At 34.6% G+C, this 21,787-nt stretch overlaps 5 protein-coding genes across 14 annotated transcripts; 1 reads left to right on the forward strand and 4 right to left on the reverse strand.

Moving 5' to 3' along the window:
- Positions 1-180: 180 nt before the first annotated feature.
- On the reverse strand, positions 181-5,527 carry LOC137823750 (Small GTP-binding protein). Of its 6 annotated transcripts, none has more exons than XR_016514700.1 (12): positions 5,072-5,527; positions 3,784-4,534; positions 3,304-3,460; positions 3,146-3,200; positions 2,973-3,040; positions 2,801-2,901; positions 2,642-2,713; positions 2,342-2,455; positions 1,874-2,014; positions 1,727-1,786; positions 1,109-1,312; positions 181-567 (listed from the first exon to the last, which is right to left on the reverse strand). XR_016514700.1 is itself a non-coding variant. In XM_068629007.2 (12 exons), exons 2-11 carry the CDS (start codon positions 4,487-4,489, stop codon positions 1,147-1,149), a joined length of 1,644 nt encoding a protein of 547 aa, XP_068485108.1. In that variant the 5' UTR covers positions 4,490-4,554; positions 5,072-5,527; the 3' UTR covers positions 181-567; positions 1,109-1,146. The 6 variants fall into 6 exon arrangements, 3 of the variants coding, with proteins under 3 accessions (XP_068485108.1, XP_068485107.1, XP_068485110.1); XR_016514701.1 differs by having other exon boundaries at positions 3,784-4,554; XR_016514702.1 differs by having other exon boundaries at positions 3,784-4,549; positions 5,072-5,439.
- Positions 5,528-5,989: 462 nt separating this feature from the next.
- On the reverse strand, positions 5,990-10,804 carry LOC137823755 (putative disease resistance protein At5g63020). Its single transcript, XM_090293700.1, has 2 exons — positions 10,666-10,804; positions 5,990-9,675 (listed from the first exon to the last, which is right to left on the reverse strand). Exon 2 carries the CDS (start codon positions 8,886-8,888, stop codon positions 6,198-6,200), a length of 2,691 nt encoding a protein of 896 aa, XP_090149826.1. The 5' UTR covers positions 8,889-9,675; positions 10,666-10,804; the 3' UTR covers positions 5,990-6,197.
- Positions 10,738-13,166, forward strand: LOC137823754 (LDL receptor wingless signaling/trafficking chaperone). Its single transcript, XM_068629015.1, has 3 exons — positions 10,738-11,031; positions 12,412-12,540; positions 12,811-13,166. The coding sequence occupies exons 1-3, from the start codon at positions 10,738-10,740 to the stop codon at positions 12,988-12,990; spliced, it is 603 nt and encodes a 200-aa protein (XP_068485116.1). The 3' UTR covers positions 12,991-13,166.
- A 176-nt stretch (positions 13,167-13,342) lies between these two features.
- Positions 13,343-16,760, reverse strand: LOC137823752 (uncharacterized). 4 transcript variants are annotated; one of them, XM_068629012.2, is made up of 9 exons: positions 16,507-16,760; positions 16,294-16,374; positions 15,308-15,397; positions 14,806-14,972; positions 14,549-14,618; positions 14,116-14,195; positions 13,919-13,981; positions 13,762-13,838; positions 13,343-13,637 (listed from the first exon to the last, which is right to left on the reverse strand). In XM_068629012.2, the coding sequence occupies exons 1-9, from the start codon at positions 16,582-16,584 to the stop codon at positions 13,537-13,539; spliced, it is 807 nt and encodes a 268-aa protein (XP_068485113.1). In that variant the 5' UTR covers positions 16,585-16,760; the 3' UTR covers positions 13,343-13,536. The 4 variants fall into 4 exon arrangements, with proteins under 4 accessions (XP_068485113.1, XP_090149829.1, XP_068485112.1 ...); XM_090293703.1 differs by having other exon boundaries at positions 14,806-14,984; positions 16,507-16,607; XM_068629011.2 differs by having other exon boundaries at positions 13,407-13,838; positions 16,507-16,709.
- Positions 16,761-17,464: 704 nt separating this feature from the next.
- Positions 17,465-21,511, reverse strand: LOC137823753 (uncharacterized). 2 transcript variants are annotated; one of them, XM_068629014.2, is made up of 9 exons: positions 21,283-21,511; positions 21,033-21,113; positions 19,897-19,986; positions 19,482-19,648; positions 18,546-18,615; positions 18,285-18,364; positions 18,102-18,164; positions 17,894-17,970; positions 17,465-17,766 (listed from the first exon to the last, which is right to left on the reverse strand). In XM_068629014.2, exons 1-9 carry the CDS (start codon positions 21,358-21,360, stop codon positions 17,666-17,668), a joined length of 807 nt encoding a protein of 268 aa, XP_068485115.1. In that variant the 5' UTR covers positions 21,361-21,511; the 3' UTR covers positions 17,465-17,665. The 2 variants fall into 2 exon arrangements, with proteins under 2 accessions (XP_068485115.1, XP_090149830.1); XM_090293704.1 differs by having other exon boundaries at positions 19,897-20,000; positions 21,283-21,414.
- Between the last annotated feature and the right edge of the window lie 276 nt (positions 21,512-21,787).

Consider the following 21,787-nt stretch of genomic DNA (forward strand, 5'->3'; position numbering starts at 1 on the left):
AATGAAGTCGATGAATTATCATAAAAAGTTACCTTTTTTCTATCTGTAAATTTAAATGGAAACAATTAATTCCATGGTGTTTGTTTTGGCTGTATAAACATAACTATGGTTATAACCGTGATTAATCCATTTTTCAAATAAAAGAAAATGTATTCCGGAAATACATTAAGAGAAAATCTATTCTAAATCCTCAAATTGCCTTTATTTATGCCAGATGGGAGATCTGAGCAAGTGCAATTCATGGTTCAATGTACATTACCTTCTCAAATGAAAAACAAATCAAATCACTAAAAGCACAAGATGATTGTAAGCTGTATCAAGAAGATGGTACATCTATAGTTGAAAATTTCTGCTACAAAATGATTCTAAGGTTTATTTTATTAGATCAATTTATGCTGCCAACAGGACTGCTGAGTGTTGATCCATGAAAAAAAGAATTCAATATATAGGAGTCCCTGGCAAGCAATGATCAACCAGCAGTGGCTGAGTTCTTTTCAGCTGCATTCTGAAGCACTTTGAACAGCTCGTTATATGGCAGATCTCGTTTTCAAAACTCCCACGACTAGTCTGAGATTCAGAGAAGCAATAATTCAAATCATCAATAACAGAAGATTTTGGTACATTAAATTATAAATCTAAGAATGTTTTATGGACATGTAGGAAATTGAGCAGACAAATGCATGTTTTAGTGCATGATGATACGTATGAGCTAATTGATTAGGCAGGTGAAACTCATTATGATTTTAAATTATGGGTAGAGTGCAAAGAAAAAAATTCAAACAAATAATAAGCCACGTGAACAAAGACAATTTGGATTTACCAGAAAGCTAGATGACCAATGATACCAAATCATGATGCAACTGTCATCCAAATAGATGTATAATTTCTCAATTTAATGTACAACCACAAAAGAAGACACATTAAATATTCTCTTTAGGGAAATAAGACTAAAAGGTCCACCTATAATTTAAGTAATTTAATTGTTTTCTTCTACTTTATTCAGGTTAGACCTCATCTAAATCTAAGGTTGGACATGTTATTCTGTGTGCAATTCTTTGATGCACCTTAATATTATTGAAAAGTAAAAGGGAAACAAACAAGTCCTTACCATTGTGTCATACTACAAATATCTTCAAAAATAGTCTGCTAAGAAACCTTCAATAGTTGGTGAAATGCTTCCTGTGGTATATCAACAGAACCAATACGCTTCATTCTCTTCTTTCCTTCTTTTTGCTTCTCCAATAGCTTCCTTTTTCGTGTAATATCACCACCATAACACTTGGCAAGAACATTTTTCCTCATTGCAGAAATCCTACAATCAATATGTAGAGTTTAAGCTTGACAACAGATGATCAGGGTGCTTAATTTATTGCCCTTTGTTTCTCTCAAGAGGGTCTAAAATCCACCTATAAAAAAACTTTTGGAAGATGTTGAAATATGGATGTAAATATTGCACATTTACTGTTCAACAAATATAGATTGATTGAATAATAAATATAGATTTGTTTGTAAGAAATCCCTACAATATAGATTTGTTTTTCCTTTAATACCAATGCATTGTTTCTTTTCTATATAAAAAAAAAGTAATTCCATAATTATTGCTTACTGCCTAAACATCTTTTCACATAAGACACAACAAATACTAATCAAGATTATTATTTTCATATCAGGAGCTAAAGGTTTTAAACCAACCATCCCAAAATGATACTTTAAGAAAGAAGCTTACGTCTCCCTTGCTATGATTTTTGACCCAATGGCAGCTTGTATGGTTATCTCGAACATTTGCCTGATCAAAATTAAGAGCTATTTTGGGGTGATTGCAAACTAAAGAAGCAGCATGAAAAATACACAATCGTTAATTAAAGAAAAAGACCTGTCTATGACAGTTTTCAATTTCTCTGTCAATTCCCGCCCAACACGATATGCTTTCGTGTTATGAACTATGGTTGCCATTGCATCAACTGGTTGTGCATTCAAGAGAATATCAAGTTTTACCAGATCAGCTTGTTGATAACTGTAATTACACCCATTGAATGCATTATAAGGTAGTAAGTAAGCCAATCCAAAGTATGAAGTTATTTCCCTATCCAACTTGATGACATGACAGCCAATAAGTACAAAATAAACCACAAATTATTTATCAAACATAATTATATGAGTATGCACATGGTACAGTATATCCATCAGGTATCACACCATTTTTGTACAAATCTACATTTACATGTACCACATAATTGTTCCAAACACTACATGTCATTAATGCACCTAGGTAAATAAAAGTGGGTGCACAACAATAATCATGCAGAAAATTATAGGGTGAGAGAGGGAGCAGGGTACATACTCTGAATCCTCGTAATCAAATGATGCATAGCCTGATGTTATACTCTTCAATTCATTGTAAAAGTCAATAACAATTTCTCTCAGAGGCAGGCGGTACTTCATGAATACCCGTTGACTGCAGAAGAGAAAGTTAAACATTTATTGCTTCAACCACAGATAAATTGATGAACCAATGTAGCAAAATTTGTCAATTTTTGTGGATGATCATGAATTATGAGCATAATATCCCAAAAAATCAAGACACTTTTCATTTGATGGATAATTGAATATAGTAATGGAATGGAAACTCTCCTAATTTTACCTGTCAATGAATGAATACTCCAACTGCTGACCTCGACGCTCAGAGACAAGGGTAATAACAGGTCCCACATACCTTAAATCACCAATAAATTAAGATAGCAAGCATCAGGCTCTGGTGCAGTAAATAAATTATACCCAGGGTTGTAAAGAGCTTACTCACTAGGAATGATTATAGTAGCCATTACTGTTGGTTCCCAACAGGCTGTCACTTTTTGCTTGGGATTAGAGGGTAATGAAGCAGGATTCTGAACTTCTAACTTGCTGAAAAGCACAACTAGAGTCTTAGCAAACCATAGCAGAATTAGCCTGATAAATGCAAGTCTGTTATCTACCTTCCATCAGAAAACTCAAATATGTAAGGCACAGTAGGAACAGTTGAGATAATATGAGCTCCATACTCCTGTTTACAGAAACATAATATCGATCACCAACATACCATGCTTGAAGACGGGTAAAAAACTTAAGTTCTGTCCATTCCATGAAAAATCACATTCACTTCAGATACCTGTTCAAGTCGTTGATGAAAAACATCCATGTGCAGGAGGCCTAAAAACCCACACCTGAGCAAACATAATTGGAAACATAAATTATTCCAGATGAAGCTAATGTTTCATTTTTTCCGGAACCAATCTCATTTCTTTCTTTTAGTAATAGATACCAGACCTGAACCCCAGACCTAGAGCCGTGCTAGTTTCTTTAGCAATAGAGACACTGGCATCATTGCATGTCAACCTCTCTATTGCGTGATTTAAAGCTTCAAAATCAGATCCATCTGCTGGATAAAGACCAGAGAACACCATATGTTTTGCTGGCTTGAATCCTACAGTTTAAATTATCAAATAACTCAAAAACAACACACTTAGGACCAAGAAATGCACCCATAATACTAAAATAAAACAATAACATTCTCATACAGATGGAGAAAGAAAAAAATACAATACCACATGATCATTTAGGTATTATTTTTACAGGAAAAATAATAATGGTCAAGCAATGAAATGTCATTTTATTTTCAGCAAGTCCATTTAGTACCTACAAGTGCAGCAAGTGTGAATGTGGCAGCATACATGAATTAAAAGATTCTGTGCAGCAAAGAGCAGTATGAATAGTCTACATGCATGGATCTATGTTGTCTGACTATACCTGGAAGAGGCTTTACGACAGTCCGAGTACGGTAAATTGTATCACCAACACGGGCCTCTTTAGTTGATCGCATGCCACTTACAACATAACCAACTTGTCCAGTAAGCAAGATACCAGTAGGCGTAAGTTCAGGATGCATGATGCCTATATCTAAAGCTTCATACGACTGACCAGTAGCTGAAGACGAAATCTTATCCCCCTTGCTCAGGACACCATCAACAACAGCGACATGACATATTACCCCTCTGTATTCATCATAATATGAATCAAGTAAAAGCATGCGAAGAGGAGATTCACTCCTCCCAGGAGGGGCAGGTATACGCTCTATGACTGCCGGAAGGATTTGCTCAAGACCCACTCCAGTTTTAGCAGATGTTAGCAGTGCATCATTTGGATCAAGATCAAACATTGATTTCAATTGGGCTTTAACACGATCGGGATCAGCAGTTGGCTGATCAATCTTGTTTATTACAGGCACAATTGTTAGGTTAGACTCAAAGGCAAGGTAAAAGTTAGCAACAGTTTGTGCTTGGACTCCCTGAGCAGCATCAACAACCAAAAGCACACCTTGACAAGCTGCCAATGATCTGGACACTTCATAACTAAAATCAACATGTCCAGGAGTATCAATAAGATTCAGCAAAAAATTAGGTGACTCCTTTCCATCACTGCAATCATCACCATTTACACTGTGCTTATAGAACATTGTTGCTGTCTGGGCTTTAACCGTGATTCCTCTTTCTCTCTCCACCTAAGACATGTTAAACTTCACTAACAAAACACACATGACAAAACAAAATAAGAAATACAACACATCCCACTAAAATTTTAATTTCTATAAATTGTTTAGTAAAAAATGTTTTACATTATCAACCAATCAGACATCACCATATGTATAAGTTTAGAGAAATTATTACAAAAGTCAACAATTTTTCCCTACTCAGAAATCAACTATGTAATGAGGCCGTAAAATCATTTTATTTACAACATCAGTGTATTCAAATTAATTATTTTCGTTCAATCAACAAGCACACAGTCAGTATAAACTTTATAGTTTCACCAAGAAGGCCGTGGCTTGTGGTTATTCACGGTAGTTTGTGAGTAATGACAGTTTACAATGACATTGAATATATTATTTTTTCCATCTTTTCAACCAACCCATTGTCTCATTCCACTTCAAATAGTTAACCCAACAATTTTTAAATTTTGGACGATACCCATTTTACCTAACAGTGCAACAAATCATACCCAGATGAAAAAATTGAAAATTTCCAGCAAGAAACAGTACCTGCAATTTATCAAGATACTGGGGCTGGCCATGGCCTTTCTTAATGGTTCCAGTGAGTTCTAAAAGCCGATCAGCGAGGGTGGACTTGCCATGATCCACATGCGCAATGATTGAGAAGTTTCTAATGAGATCTGGAGGGTATTGGCTCAAATCTATGTTGCTTTTCTCCCTCGTGGTGGTGCTGTATTGGCGTGACTGTGAACAGAACAGTTCACGCCTCATAGAAAAGCGTTCATGGGTTATTCTGTTGGTTAATGGGTTGAAATTGAAATTGAAACTGCATAACAACGATAAGTAATTCGATTGCCTTAGGGTTTTGGAAGCTTTGCTCAGATAACCCATTTCAGGGTCTTGTGTGAAGCTGCGCTAACCAGAAGGAGAAATGAGAACAGAGATGTGCTTCTTTTGATTGAAAACGGCGTCGTTTGATCCAGAGGTATTGGGCTGGGCTCTCGTGAGAAAATGGTCTAGGGAGATTGCTTATATATTTTAAAGTAAGTTAACTTTTACTTTTTATAGGTTTATTTAATTTATTTGTTATAAAAATAAACGTTTTCTATTTATTTTGATAAAATTAGAAATCTGAAATAAATTATTTTTAAAATTTACTTACTTCAATAACATAACACCTCTTTTAAATTTGATATACTAAAAATTAGTTATTTCAAAAATACTTATTTTAAAAATAAGTTTATATTTCTTCCTCTAATTTCTCTTCACACTGCTATTCTTTTTAATGTAGTTTTTACATTCAACTACCACTTTTTACTTAGTTTAATTATTTGTTAATATATTAGGTCATTTTATTTATATACACTAAATTTTGACTAGCTTTGTTCTGAAGCTTTTCAAACAAAAGTGGTGTCATTTTCAAAACTTTGACGAAAAGATTGAGATTCAGAACATCAATGATTTTCACAACTTTGTTATGCTTCATTATTGATTTGATATCACTGTCAGAAAAATTGCACACAGAAGATTGATGACAAGAAGATGCATACAACTTGAACAATAGTTTATCATTTTCAGAATAATATCACTCTCACAAACAAGTACAATCAAACCAAACGTTCAAGAGTTGGAGATACAGAGCTTTATTGAGTTGGTGATCAATGGCACACAAGATTCAACTTATTTGGCGAATTTTACGCAATGCTACATATTTTGAACCAAAGTGATCCCTTGTGGCTTCATCTTCCCACTGCAATTTACGCCACCACCTTTTCTCTCCATTTATGTGCTTCAGACTGTTCCTTGCACTATTGGAATCAAAAGGGAGCTTTATCAGCTTTGGACAATTTGCTACACAGATCTCCTTAAGACAAGGAAATTGTAAAATCTGTGAGCATATGCTCCTTAACTTTGGCAAAGAATCTAGATCAATAACTTCAAGACTTGAAAAAACATTTTCTGCATGTCCAAATTCTTCACCTATGACTTCTTCCAAGGAGGGACAATTGTATATTCTAAGGAGTTGAAGGCTTGGAGCACGAGTGAGCCAATTCAAGTTGAACATGCCACACCCTTCAAGGGATAACTCACGAAGGCCAACAAGGTAACAATGCTCAGTAAGCTTAGAACTTAAAGGAATGGACTCAATCATAGAACCCTGTGATGGAGACTCCTTTTTCCTGACATGGTCTAAACTTGAAGATGAAGAAATTGACATGGACAATACCTCTAGATGTTGCATTTTTGTCAAAAATGAGAATAATATAACTTGTGGTGTTGAATTGAAAGGAGAAATTATTCTCAGATGTCTAATGCATCTTTGCAATTTGGGAGATTCGAGTAATACCTGCATGGATGAAAAGCAAAAGAGAGCAATGCTTATGTCTTGAAGGTATTCCAAACATTCCAGTTCTTTCAACAAGACAGTTTCCTCAGGTTCCCCTAAATCAGGAAGAATAAACTGATCTTCCCATGGTAATTTGCTAAACACTTGCAATGACACCAAACTTGATATCAAACTCCTTGGGAAGACAAGCCTATTGCAAATATAATTCAGCAGCAGGCATCTCAATTTTTTCAAGTTCTGGAGCTCCCTTGGCAATTTTTCTATATCAGTACCTGATAGATCCAAATGCTGCAATTCAACTAACTCCCCAATACTGGAAGGTAATTCTCTTACTCTTTTATTGCCTGACAAGTCTAACACTCTAAGATGGTTTGCAGTCAGAAAGATCTCATCTGGGAAGTTGGTGATCTCGGTATTTCTAACGAGCATAGTCAAGAGACTTGAGCAATCTGGTTTTCCTGAGAGTTTCTGACAGCTGTTCCTCCACATTGATACTTTCTCTACTTCTTTCCACTTTGCCTGATTATATGTTTCAAGTGAACCGCTGCTTGCGCCATCTCTCACCAAAAATCTGGTGTTGGATCCATGATCACAGGCTAGCCACAAAGCCATGTCCCTGATCACATCATGCATCTTAATCCTATTTTCTCTCTCACTGTCCTCCAACAAACAAGCAAACTTCAAGCTTGCGATGATTTCTTCTCCTTGAATGCGCGCTTCATAGACATCATCACCAAATTCAGATAAAAGACCTTCCCCAATCCACAGTTGAATTAGTTCATCTTTTCTAATGTCATAGTCCTCAGGGAAGATGCAACAGTACAAGAAACAAGACTTGTGTGTGGCACTTGGTAAACTGTCATAGCTAAACTCAAGCAAACAATAGACATAGTCAACCATACCTGAAAATCTTGATGGATAAATCTTCAAGGTTCGTGCTGCTCGTTTCCATTCAGGGTGAGTCTTTCGAGCCATAGATCTTCCGACAGTGATGAGCGCTAGAGGAAGCCCCTGACACTCCTTGGCCAAAATTTGAGCCAGAGGAAATATTTCAGGATGAGAGTTGAGAGTTTCTTCACCCACTTTCTCTCTGAACAATTCAAATGCTTCCTCTTGTGCCAAACACTCTACTTTGATGCATCTGTTGGCTTCCATGTTCCTGCAAACCTCCATGGACCTTGTTGTGAATATCACTTTAGATCCGTTTTCCATATCAGGGATAGGAATCCCCAACTTCAGAAGATCCATACGCTCCCATAAATCATCTAGCATCAACACAAACTTCTTCCTCTTCAAAAAGTTGTATAAAACAATAGCTCTGTCATTAATAGTCTTACCACCCCATTTACCAACAGGAACATTTAATTTGTCACCAATGCTTTGTTGAACACTTCCTACATCTGCTTCTTTAGACACCACAACCCAAATGACTGCATCATAAAATTTTTGGGGAAGGAACTCATTGTTGAACTTTTTTAGCAGAGTTGTCTTTCCTACACCCCCCATACCAAACAAGCCAATAATTCCCATATTATTATCATCAAAACATTTACCAAGTTCATCAAAGGTTGATTCTAGACCAATTGTGACCTCTAGAGGGATTTCATCTACCAAAGCATATGGCATTTCCTGAGCCACTACATCAAAGTGCCCTTTATCAATAAGTTTACGAATCTCACCTATTTTTTGAGTTACAATCCTTCCCATCCTGCAGCTTGTTGGAAAATTTGCCAAGCATCTGCTACGTGTTTCTTGAACATGAGCAACTCTCTGCTGAATAGCTTGGACTTCTCTTTGCATGGCTTCAACTTTACCCAACCAATCATTCACCTCATTCAGACGCCTCAAGTGTTGTGCCTCAGCCAGTTGAACCTTCACAGTGACATCAACCCAAAGGCCCTGAAGATCAGATGCCATGTCCCTCAAACAAGAAAGGTTCTCTTCATACTCACGGACGAAGGCACAACAGTCCCACAACCGAATTATGATGTCCAGAACTGGGCCTACGAAATCCAGCATGGATAGATTGAACTCAAGAAAAAGAAAAGTGACTAAGAACACAAAGAGAGTTGTTTGTGAAACCAAAACAAGTGGAACAAGTAGTTCAGGTTGCTCCTGTTTGGTCTTTATACTATGCAATCCGAACTAAAACTATGCTGCCAACAACAACCCTGTGGCATGTTACCAATAGAAGAACGCTATGTCATTGTAGTGTGCTCCATCGTTGTGGTCTAGGATTTCTTGGAATCCTGGTCATGTTTTTTCATAGGTTCAAAAAGGGGGCCAGAGCCTAACTTGACGATCTCTCCTAGAAGCTATGTTATACCCTGACGCCTGATTTTTGTCATGCTTGGTACGGTTCAACGGTACGTGAAGTTCATTAGCTCTTTAAGTTATAGTTCACATCAACCAAATTCTAGTGCTTGTTATTATCAATGAGTATAGCTTAAGAAGTAAAAAACTCTTGATAAAGCCACCTCACTCTCATCGTTTCTCCCACCTATAATGTCATGATACCAAGAGAATCATCGCACAGATTTGCTTCTAGTTTTTAAGTGTGAGGAGTGAGAAATAAAACATTTATTTGAATTAATTAGAAATTATTCAAAAATATGATTTTAAATTAATAATTAAATAGCAATATAAATACCTTTACACCAGTACACTTTCTCTTCTATAATAAATTGTCACTCATGCAGATATCATCTTAAGATGAAATGCAGCTAACACAACACTCCTGCAAGCCTAGAGCATGCTGCAACTACATCTTCACTTCCATTCCATCTATTTGTTGTCTTTAAAACCCCTGTAGCATGAAGAGACATTGTATAATAAATACAGTGTAGCATGATTGACAGATAATTTTACCTTTAAATATCAGAGATTTGATTTTCAAGTTGTACAGAAAAATATTTGTTAAAAGATATCAACCTTTCTGAATAAATTCCAGTATTTTGAGACATTGGTCTTCAATTATCTGTTGGAAATACCTATGTTTACCCAAAGGAGACATTGTATAATGTACCAAAACTCTGTCTATTTAATGGTCAAGATTAAAGTGTCAGTGATTGGAGAATGTGGTATTATCAGCATTGGTGTTTGTTTGTGATATCTGCTTGTCCCAGCAACACTATAGTATCCTCAAGATTCACCTCCACTTCAACAGTTATGGAGATTAACATTTTGTGCATCCATAGTAAAATATAAAAAGGAGTTTATATGTATATAAATTCTAATTTTAACACATAAATGGATAATATTTTTAAATATTAAAACTAACATTTTTTAAATAATAAACTAGAAACTTTTATGTACATACATTTTTGTTTTAACACAATAATTTTTGAAATATGAAAATTAATTTTGTCTTTTAACTTTCTTATTCATGGAGACATTTCTATACTACCTTTAAAGACCTCTCTTGGCCATTGTTGGTACCTCATCTAGTTCACACTTTTGATGGAAAATAATAGTTAAAAACACTTTCAATTCCATACCAAATAAAAACAATTTCACTTAACATAATTATTCTAAGTTAAAGAGAGAGATTTTTCTAAGAAAATATTGAAATTCAATATTTTTGACTATATACTTAAATATATAAAAGGTTAAAAAATACAATGACAAAAATAGTTTTTCTAATTTATATTAATCTAATCTATTATTTAATAGCAAATTTATTCATTCTTCTTTCCCAAATCATGAAATATGGCAATTAGCATGCAAAGAGTAAGCTGCAAAATCACCAACTCAAATCCTAACACATTTGATTCACAATATTTCACACAACACTCACTCGCATCATACTCTTCTCCAATAAGCTTCCTTCCAATCTTTTCACAGTGAGATCACTTTCATCATCTTCCTCATGACCTTCAAACCCCTTCCCACTCTCCTTCTCTTTCTCCTCCTTGCGTCCTCAATTTCCCATTTTGTCCTCGCCGGAAAGCGCAAGGTCCACATCACCGATGACTTGGACGACGTGTTCGACAACGAGGAGGACGATGCGTGGAAGGAATGGGGCAAGAAACCCGAACCCTCTTTTCCCCCCTCCGATATCACCAAGATGGATCCCTCGCAGATGCAGGAGGAGATGATGAAGCGCCATACGGGACCAGTCATCGGATTCGTCAAGCTCCGGTTTGGGGTTCGCCGGACTCCGGTGAGAACGTTGTTGACGCTTTTTCTGTTATGATTAGTGTGTGCCCATTTGATAGTGTGGCTGTTTGTTTTCGAATTTTGGTTAAATTTGTGATCTTTTGTGATTTTGCTGATACCCTTTTATTGTGGCATAATGGGGTTGAGATGAAGTAGTGATTTTTCTCATGCCCAGTTCGTCTTTTTTAAAAAAATCTACTTTTTTTTTAGTTTCTATATTTTAAAAAATCTTCCATTTTAGGCCTCTATAGTTGTGTATCCATTTACTTAAAAACACTCTCTTTTAATTCCTACTTATAACATTTTTAATCCCTAGGGACTAAAAAAATGAAAATGATATATCTAGGGAATAAAAGAGACTAAAATAATACGAGTAGGGAATTAAAGAAAATGATTTTATGTATAAAGACTAAAATAGGGAGTTTCTGCAACCAATAATAGAATAATTAAACTTTTCCAAACAGGTATAATGAAAGAAAGATGAGCTCGAGTTTGAATTTAAGTGGTGGTTTTTGGTTGTGATGAATATCAATATGGTGGTCAATGAGTTTTTGGTGAGAGTTTAGTTGAGCTGGAATTTAAGTTCGGTAAAGGAGGAGGGTGTGATAGATCCAAGGTAGTCAACTGCTCAAAGTAGAACTTTCAAAATCCCAATCACGGATCACCCACAACAGACTATGTGTAAATAATATCTCTTAGAATTTGGTCTTTAACCAAATCCAATGGTTTCTTGCTATTCACGCAGTTATGAATTTGGGATAAGGCTTTTGTTGTTGGTATATGTCAACTAAAATGTGGTTTTGGTCTGTGCTTGTTGGATTTTGGATTGTCACTGTGGATTGGGGTTTACTTTTGAAAAATTGATTGAACTTGGGAATGTTACCTGGAAATATCCCATTATAGAACTCTGAAGTTTAGGCTGGCGTTGCACATTTTGAGAGTTTGAGAGCGTGAATAAATTGGACTTTTCGGATATAGTTTCTACTTATTGTCCATGGTTTATTTGCGGGGATTTACTTTATGTATACTATCAGAGTAAAATAGTTTACACAGACATCCAATAGGAATTTATTTTATCATCACATCATATTGATGTATAGTTTAGATGTGATAAAGTGGTCAAAAAAACTTGATGAAAGTTTATGGGAAAATGTTTTACATTGACTGTGTATGTAAATGGAACTTTGTTTTATGATATGATGTTAGATTGTCAACATGGCTCTCTTTAAGTGCTGCTCGATCAATATAAAGAACAGCCTGAGAGGGTCTTTAGATTTTGATCTGGACTTGATGTTCAATATTTTCTTTGATGATGCATTGAGGTATCTACTTTGAACTTTTGTGTGAATATTATTGCCATAACCATTTGCCATGATTTTTTTAGGACATGGTAGCTGAATTTGCCATGAAATGGACATATGTTCTGAGAACTGGAGCTGTTGGAGTAAGGTTTATGGGTGTTGATCCGAATACACTCATGTTCAACTTGGAAAGCATCAAAGACTTGGAGGAGGTGTTGCTCTTTACTTTTCTGTTTGAATTTCTTTTAAATATAAAGAATGAAAAATAGAAGAATCAACCTGGCTTTTTAATTTTAACAACCCACAATCTGCTGTTATATTCTTAACCTCCCTTTTCAACTTAAAAGTAAATTATGCTAAAATTCAACCAATGAACTTTACCTTTTGTTTCTCTCTTGTTGTATTGAAAAACTAGTTTTGGATTCTCTCTTTACTATGATGCTTTCTGTTGATTTGATCTCATACTCGTATCATGCTGTCAGTTGAAGGAATATGTCTTAGACCAACCAGAGGCTTATGAGATTAAAATGGGGGATCAATTTTTTAGAAGACCTGGAGATCCACCTCTAGATGAAGTTATTGAGAAGCTCAACAGTGAGAAAACCAAAGCAGATAATACTCATACAGAGGAAATTGATCGAAATGATAAAACGGAGTTGTAACAATCGGTATAGACATAATTCTCTAGAAGTTGAGATAAAGCAATTGTGTCACTCATTTTCAAACATTTATGATTCTTTTTAATTTTGTAGTCCTTACAACTTTTTCTTCCTTCTCTTTTAGTTACTGTGATAAACTGCTTCTCAATGCTAGTGAAGTAATAATCACCTTTCCTGCATTTAGCAAGACTATTAGAACAACTTTTTAATGGTAGAAATTTAGGATAAAGAAATTGAAATAATTGTAATATTTTATATATTGCTAAGGCAAGTCTTGGCACTGATTAGTTGTTGCCTTGTGACCTAAAAGTCACTAGTCCTAGCACTTCTAACCACTTACAAGAAAGGTTGGACATTACCAAGAATTTGTACATCTTTATTTCCAAACTCTCTTGCAGGAAACGAGTAATGCAGTTTAATAACAGGAAACTATTTAAAAATATATATCTCAGTGCTTCTTCAAGTACAGCAATTTATCGTTGCTCATAAATGAATGAGATGGCAGTAAATATTTAATCCACTGTTTGACAATATAACGAAGACAGATTACTATATCAGCTTGCTACTGAAGTCAAACAGCTCAAGAACTTGAATCCTTGGGTTGGCTGCTGCTTCTTCTCTCTCTTTTTGAGTGTTGAACCCCCAATTCACTAATCCAAACAGTTCAAACATAGCAAATATACAACTCTAGGAAATACAAATAACGCAAAACATAGAAACTGAAAGAAACAAAAAGATTGCATAAATTACAATTGGATGGAGGAAGAGATCTACCTAGATACAAATTCCAGTTATCCAACTCGGGTTCTTTGATGACATTCTTAAGGGTTGCAAGCCTATCTTCCACAAAGCTGTTTAAAATTAACTTCAGTTAATTTCCCCTGAACCATACTAATAAATAAAATAACCCCTGGAAGCACAAAATCTTAACTGTAGTGTCAATCCTTTGTGTTCTGGCAAATTCTGAAGCTTCTTTAACACTTTTACCTTGGGACTGTAGTTAGTTTAGGAGAAACAAATTTGTCAATGGAATGAAGCAATTCATAGAAAAGAAACATAACGAAGTATTGATATAATGCACCACACAGTGCCTCAATTGGACCAAATATATCAAAATGAAATACTAACCCAGTTCCTAAACCATATAATCGTTCTGGTGGTATAGTGACTCCAGCAAGCTCTCTAAGTAAAGCATCAGCAAAGCGACCCTGAAACCAGAGCAGGGGTAGGAGAAGTAAGTAGAGAATGAGTGATCAAGGCATGGCATTATAAAATTGTAATAAATCAGGTGATTCACAACGATGACTAAGGGGCCTATCAATTTGAGAGATGTCGTTTTAATATTCTTTTTACAATTTCTTGGAATCAGGAAACTAAGTGAAAATAAGGTGACAATGTTATAATTTTTATAAAAATAGGAAATGAAAACGCAAAAAATCATCTCAAATCTAACAAATCCTTATTTTTCTTCCCTCACATCCATTTTCCATAGTATTGAAAGTGAAACTGTGTAATGTTAGGGTTCTTGTCTTCGAGCTAGAAGCAGAGAGAAAGATCGGACCTGTTTAGTAGTGACAATGTACACTTTTGAGCTTGCAAATCTTAATGCATCAGCAACACCAGGATAGAGTCTAGAGGTAAATCATCCACAAATTAGCAAGGAAGAGTTCAGCACATCTTGCAGAAATCTAAAATTGGAACATCTATACTCAATGCTATCACTAACTCATTTTTTACTTTTAAGTTTCTCTTGATTCATCTCATAAGGTGTAAGTACTAAAAAAAGTTATCCTATTTCTTGACATTTAATTGGACTACCTGTTTGCTCCAATCCAACCAGTGAAATCCCTCTCCAACCATTCATCTCTGACCTTCCCAAAAAGGTCTATCAGATCTTCTCTATTCTCATTCCATTCTTCCATAATAATAGGCTTCAATTTGAACCAATTCTCCAGTATATCCTCAACTGCAAGCCCCTCTGAAACCTTTCAGAAGAACTATGACATCAGTCAAAATGGAATCATCATAGACAATGACAGAAGTTCCTTAGAATCTGATAATATGACTTCCACATGTTAATACTTGATAAAAGTAAAGAGAAAATAGTTTATACACTGATTATATAAAAAGATTACACTGTTATTCAATAAAAAAAATTATTACATGATAAATTTACTGATTTTTACAAAAACTATTTAGCCACATTTATCATTATTTCTGATTGGCTAATTACCAAAACTTTTTACACTATCAATTTAACTCAAAAATCAAAGCTAAAGGAATAATAACATAAATAAAATCGTAGGCTTTATATACTAACCGAAGACTTCCTGATGGAAGGAACCCTAGTCTCAAGCAACAACCTTACAAGTAGAAGAGTTTCATATCCAGTTTCAACAACTGGACGTACCTGGTGTCATGAAAAACTTTCATTCCATATTTAACATCTCATATGTAGAAAGAAAGACAAACAAACTAGAATTTCATACACAGTAGTTGTCTTGAAAATGCAATTATGCAAGTTCATACATTAACAAACATTAATATTTATTTATTACTGAAATCCAAATCTTTAGATTGAGGCAAATATAATCCTTATCTTAAAAACAAGTGATAGGCACAAAACTAAAAATATTAAAATGGTATGTAGTCGTGCCAATACGTAATCATTGAAAAGAATTCACTGCTAACAAAAACTGAAATGAACATTAGCCACAATAATAGCAAAGAGAAACTACATGCAAATGTACTTAATCACCAAGGAAAAACAAATGCTCCGCAATCTTTTTAATTATAATGAAAAGGAGCCAAATCCTATTTCACGTCTGCAACTAGTCCTCAAGGTAATGAGATTTTCTATCTTTTGATTAGAATTTTCATTTTTCATGTTTGGAGTTAACATCATTAAATCATCCAAGTAGGAGTTAACAAATGGATAGTACTTTATTGGAACATCTATGCATAAATTGAACTAAATACCTCAGAAGACAAATTCAAGCATAAACATTATCATGAATGTTAATAGTTTTCCTCTTGTTTCTTGTTTTCCTTTTCATACTAGTCTTCTGTGCCTATATAATCAAAATGTGTGTTTGGAAAAGTGTATCTGAACTTAAAGAGACCTTTCTACTAGTTCCTTTCAACTTATTTCAGAAAATGTTTACAGTCAAACTTATGAAGAAACTATCATATTACAAGATATTATGATCAAGTACTTAATTACGTTCTTTATCCTAACATTCTCAAAATTAAAAAAAAAAAAGAATAACTAACAGCACAAAACAAAGCCAGCCATAAATTATTTACTGTAATCATCTGATCAACAATCCAATCTTCTATGGCTGAATCCACACCATCAAACAAGGAAGGCCATCTCAACTTGGCAGCCTACAAATTACCAAATCACAGCTTAGTTTTGAAACCAAAACCATCAGTAGACTATACGTGATCATCAGAAACTTTAATTATTTTGTGTTGTTTTCTTCTTCCATTTGAGATAGATGGTGAGAGAGAATGAACCTTGAGAGCAGAGATTGCTGTCTCCCCACAACTATCACATATAACTCCATCAAAGTCCAAAGCATAGAGATGACCCATTTCCCTGTCTTCCTTTCAACATTGCTAAACTTATCGGAAGATTATTATATTATACTGCATGGTATGCAATTACCCGCCATCCAAACAGGATTGAATTCTATGGTAACAACTATCACTGAAATCAGGACACGTGCCAATCTACCATTTTTTCCCCCTCTATTTTCTATTTATCTATTAAGAATGTTAGTCTTGTTATCTTCATATTTAAACAGATAGATTATTCTTTATAACAGGTCCAAGATTTTTTTTTCCATATGAACCAAGTAGTCAATTTGTATGAAGTTTGAATTGTTTTAATGTGTGCGTGGTGCCTATTTGACTTGCTTAGTTGCTTGTTAAAAAATATGAGGTTGAAGTCATTTGGTATGAGACAAGATAAAATTATTGAAACGTGGTATGATTATGTGGTTTGTGTTGGCTGTGTTAAAATTACAGTGGATCATATGAATGTTCAATGAAAGTTTATTTTTATAAGGAAAAATATTCGTTGATATGTTAATTGCCTAAAAGAAAAACCATTATTGAAAGATGTACTTGTTGGCATTTGAATAAGTTTCAGATGAACATATGGAACACTGTCACGGATATTTTTTTGAAAGTAATGCTCAACTGTTGCAACACACACAAAACCGCACTTCGTAATCTGAAAAAAAGCATCTAGAACACTACAAGAGGGACACGTTTGTGGTTAAAATTACACCATCAGATAAGGAAAAGCCCCACTTCTGAATAATGAAATATGCAACATGGATGCTAGAAATATCTCCCTAATTTATTCACGTATTATTGCATTAAACAGTAATAAACTCACTCCATACTTAAAGTAGAACACATAAATTAAAAAATTTATGTGTCAAACTTTGAACAAAACCTCTTGCTCTTGATTAACGAGCTCGGTAACCTTTTATAAATTTGACTTTTATCTCTCCTCAATAGTGATATGATAATGCATAATTGCTCGAGATTCACTAGGTAATATAAATGAGTTGATAATTGTGTTCAGTAGAAATTTTTTATTGTTTATAAATAAATGAGTTGTATCTGCTTCAATTATTGACAGCTGATAATTCAATGAAAACCCCTATTTCAACTTCTTGCTGAAGTCAGAGAGCTCAAGAACATGAATTCTGGGGATAGCTGCGGCATCCTCTCTTTCTTTTTGGGTGTTGTAACCCCAATTCCCTGATCCAAACAATCAAGTTTATCAAGTACACTAAACATTTCGGGGGGAAAAGCAATAATGCACAACATGGGAACTGAGACATGATGAGGGATGGTGCAGAAATCATGAACAGGTGGAGAGAACTACCTAGATACAACTTCCATTTGTCTAACTCAGGCTCTTTGATGACATTTTTTAAGGTAGCTAGCCGGTCTTCAACAAAGCTGGGTTGTTCAGATTAACTGGAGTTAATTCTTTTGAACCATCTTTAGAAGTAAGACAAAGTTCTATACATAATAATAGCCATAACCAAAAATGCCATTATTTGCATTGCAGCCAAAGCACAATATCTTACTGTAGTGTCAGTCCTTGGTGCTCTGGCTTTTTTTGAAGCTGCTTCAGAACTTCTACCTTAGGACTGTAAGTGATGTCAAAGATAATCCAGTAAAAAAACAGGTCATCAAAATATAGCAAGTAAAAAAGAGAGACAAGTTAAATATAAATATTTTACAGCATTACTTTGGTAAAATATACTAACCCGGTTCCAAGGCCATATATTCTTTCTGGTGGTATGCTCACTCCGGCAAGCTCTCGGAGTAAAGCATCAGCAAAACGGCTCTGAAATTAGAGAAATAAGTGTAGAACTTAATATGAATCTATGATGCGATTTCATGGTATTGGGACAATGACCCGTTATCTTTGTCCCCTCTTATTTTGGTTAATATTGAAAGTAAAATAGTCTATTGTTATTTGTTAGGATTATTATTCCCTTGCTTGGTCAAAGGGAAAAAAAGGTTACCTGTTTTGTGGTGACAATGTACACTCTCGAGCTTGCAAATTTTAAGGCATCAGAAACACCAGGATATATTCTAAAGACAAAGCATTGTCAATTAATAATAGGAAATACCATTCATGACATGTGCAAAGATGTCCTTGAACAGAATATTAGTTAGAAGAAAATATTCAATCAACAGGAACACACCAATATCCCATTAATGCAACAACATTGTCTAAAGGATAACCTGAATTCAAAGCCTGCACAAACTGATTCCCTCAGGAGTATTATCTATAAAGGGATTTCCTTGAACAGAATATATATATATATATATATATATATATATATTACTGCATAAAATTATTAGTTAGAAGAAAATATTCAATCAACAGGAACACACCAATATCCCATTAATGCAACAACATTGTCTAATCAAAGGATAACCTGAATTCAAAGCCTGCACAAACTGATTCCCTCAGGAGTATTATCTAAAAAGGGATTTCCTTGAACAGAAATTGTTGAAAAATTGTTAATAAAAAATGACACATATGTCCTACTTCTCCAACATTCTGTCAATGACAATCCATTTTCAGGTCAGTCAAATAGTTGTCTAAGGATAGCATGTTAAATATTATTACACTGGCAATTTATTGAAGTGGAGCGTTAGCAACACACACTCTAACTTTATTCAATGCGCTCTTTACTATTAATTAAATTATGTTGGAAATCACAGTAAAATATTAGTGTGCTTGAAAAAATATAAGCCAACAGCAAGAGTGTGCTTGAAAAAATAAGCTGGAGAGTGTATTGTTTACCGCATTTCCCTTCATAAAAACTGAATGTTAATGGTCTCGTGCTTCAGCTATCGCTTCCTAATGCTTTAGTTTTCTTACCATGCATATGGTATAAATATAACTATCAGAAGAAGTTAATCCCCTGTCAGGATTTTTATTTGGTTACCTGTTTGCACCAATCCAAGCAGCAAAATCTTGCTCCAACCATTCATCTCTGACCTTTCCAAAAAGATCTATCAGAGCATCCCTATTCTCACCCCACTCTTCCATAATAATAGGCTTCAACTTGAACCATTTCTCCAGTATAGCCTCAACCGTGAGCCCCTCAGCAACCTTGCACAAGAACAATGGCATCAGTTAACAGGTCCAGAGTTCATTTGAAAGCAAATGCAGATTCAAGCCCACTGGCATCATCGTAAATTATAAACCTAGTTCCAGTGACATGGTTTTTTTTTTATATCACATCATTCGTAGGGAATATCCACTGAGTTGGCCGATGAATAATCTCAGTGACATGGTTTTCGATTGCTAATAATAAATAACTAATGAGAAAAATCAAAATAATAAGCATTTTTACCCACCGAAGACTTCCGGATGGAAGGTATTCTGCTCTCAAGCAACAGTCTCACGAGTAAAAGATTTTCATATCCAGTTTCCACCACTGGTCGCACCTGACACAAAAAAACTACGGAATTTCATCTTTAAACTGAAAACAAGTCCAACATGCTTCCATACAAAAATAGTCCAAATTGAAAAAACTCATAAAAGTTACATAAAAAGATATTCAGGACATCAAATAGTTTAATGATCTGCAATGGAAATCGATGATTGAAGCAAATATAATCTATTGCACTCAAAAAAGGATAGCTAAATTAGGAAACAATAGTAATCAATCGATAAAAAGAAAACAAACAAAATGGTTTTCCCTCTTATTCCCTCTATATATAGGACAGAAAAATAAAAATGGAAAAGTCTACTTTACATATACATTCACTTGTCAAACTATATTGGATTCCTGGTCTTTTTGTCAAGTGCCCTGTGCGTGTTTATTGACTGTAAAATATATTTCCAGTACTCCAAACTGCCTTATTACATAAACATGGAAACATATTCTGTAGTCTATAAAGTTGTGTCTGATAACGGGTTGGTCATGGGATTGAGTTTGAATCAGTCTTTGCATAAGCAAGGATAAGATTGCATACAGTAACCTTCTCCCATACCTTACAAATTTTAACTTGATTAGAAAAATGACCAAATTATAATGTATAAGTGAATTCAAAACTCCCTTTCAAGTTGGTTTTATAAGCTTAAATTAGACTTAAATATACTTTTTAGGATAGTATCAAAGTTTATCCAAGTTATGTTTGTTAACTCTATCGTGATACTTGCTAATTCTACTTTCTAAGATATACATAGCCTAATTTTAACTTATAAGAGAAGTTTATTAATTACATAATTAGAACATGACAGATATTTGACACTTCATTCAAAATAAAAAACCTCTAAAGTAAAAATCCAAAAATCAAATTCCCCCAAAATTCATTAGCAAAGTCAAGCTACATGCAAATTTAAGTCTTTTTTTTGCTCCCTTCCTGTCATACCTCCACTGATTACTATTCTTTCCAATCAAATTACAAAACCACCAACATAGCCAAACCAAAGAAGAGTTGCATGAAATCAATAACAAGTGAAACTAAGTGAAATGAACTTATTATACTGTGTGCATCTGGTCAACAATCCAATCTTCTGTGACCGAATCCACCCCATCAAACAAACCAGGCCATCTCACTTTGGCTGCCTGCAAATTTCCAAACACAGAATAAATTATGATGAGTTGGACTAGCATTCTCATGAATTCACAGAGGAAAAAGCAATTGAAAGAAAAAACTAAGAAAACGTTGAAAATTAAAAAGATTTTCAAATAAAAAACAAAAATTGTTTTGGGTGGAATGAAGAGAGGAACCAACCTTGACAGCAGAGACAGAGCTTTCGCCGCAGCTATCACAGATAACTCCGTCGAAGTCCAACGCGTAAAGTTCCCCCATTTCACTCTTCCCCTGTTCAGTTTCACTGCAAAATGTTGCGTATATTTCGTTTCCATCCAAACAGTCCCTTATTCCTCCTTTGTTGGAAATCGAAACACGTGTCCACGTACGTAGGGCATGACCCGGTTCAATAAACCGAACCGAACCGTTTTTAAACACCTCTCGGGTTTAATTATTAGGACTTGTTAAGTACAAAATCCAAAACTCAAATCTAATTGTGTTAGGGCCATAATATTTTGAATTATTTTAAACTTTTCATTATGCTACACCAAATGGTTAAATATACTTTTATATTTTTTTCTATAATTACATTTTTATTTAATATTTGTACTACCAAGACCGAGAGGTATAATCGAGAGTATATATCGAAAGGTTATGCCGAGAACTATTTATATAGAGGATAAAATAAACATATATGTATAATCGT

Source organism: Phaseolus vulgaris, chromosome 8 (genome assembly GCF_051622355.1).
Source record: "Phaseolus vulgaris cultivar YP4 chromosome 8, ASM5162235v1, whole genome shotgun sequence".
NCBI lineage: Eukaryota > Viridiplantae > Streptophyta > Magnoliopsida > Fabales > Fabaceae > Phaseolus > Phaseolus vulgaris.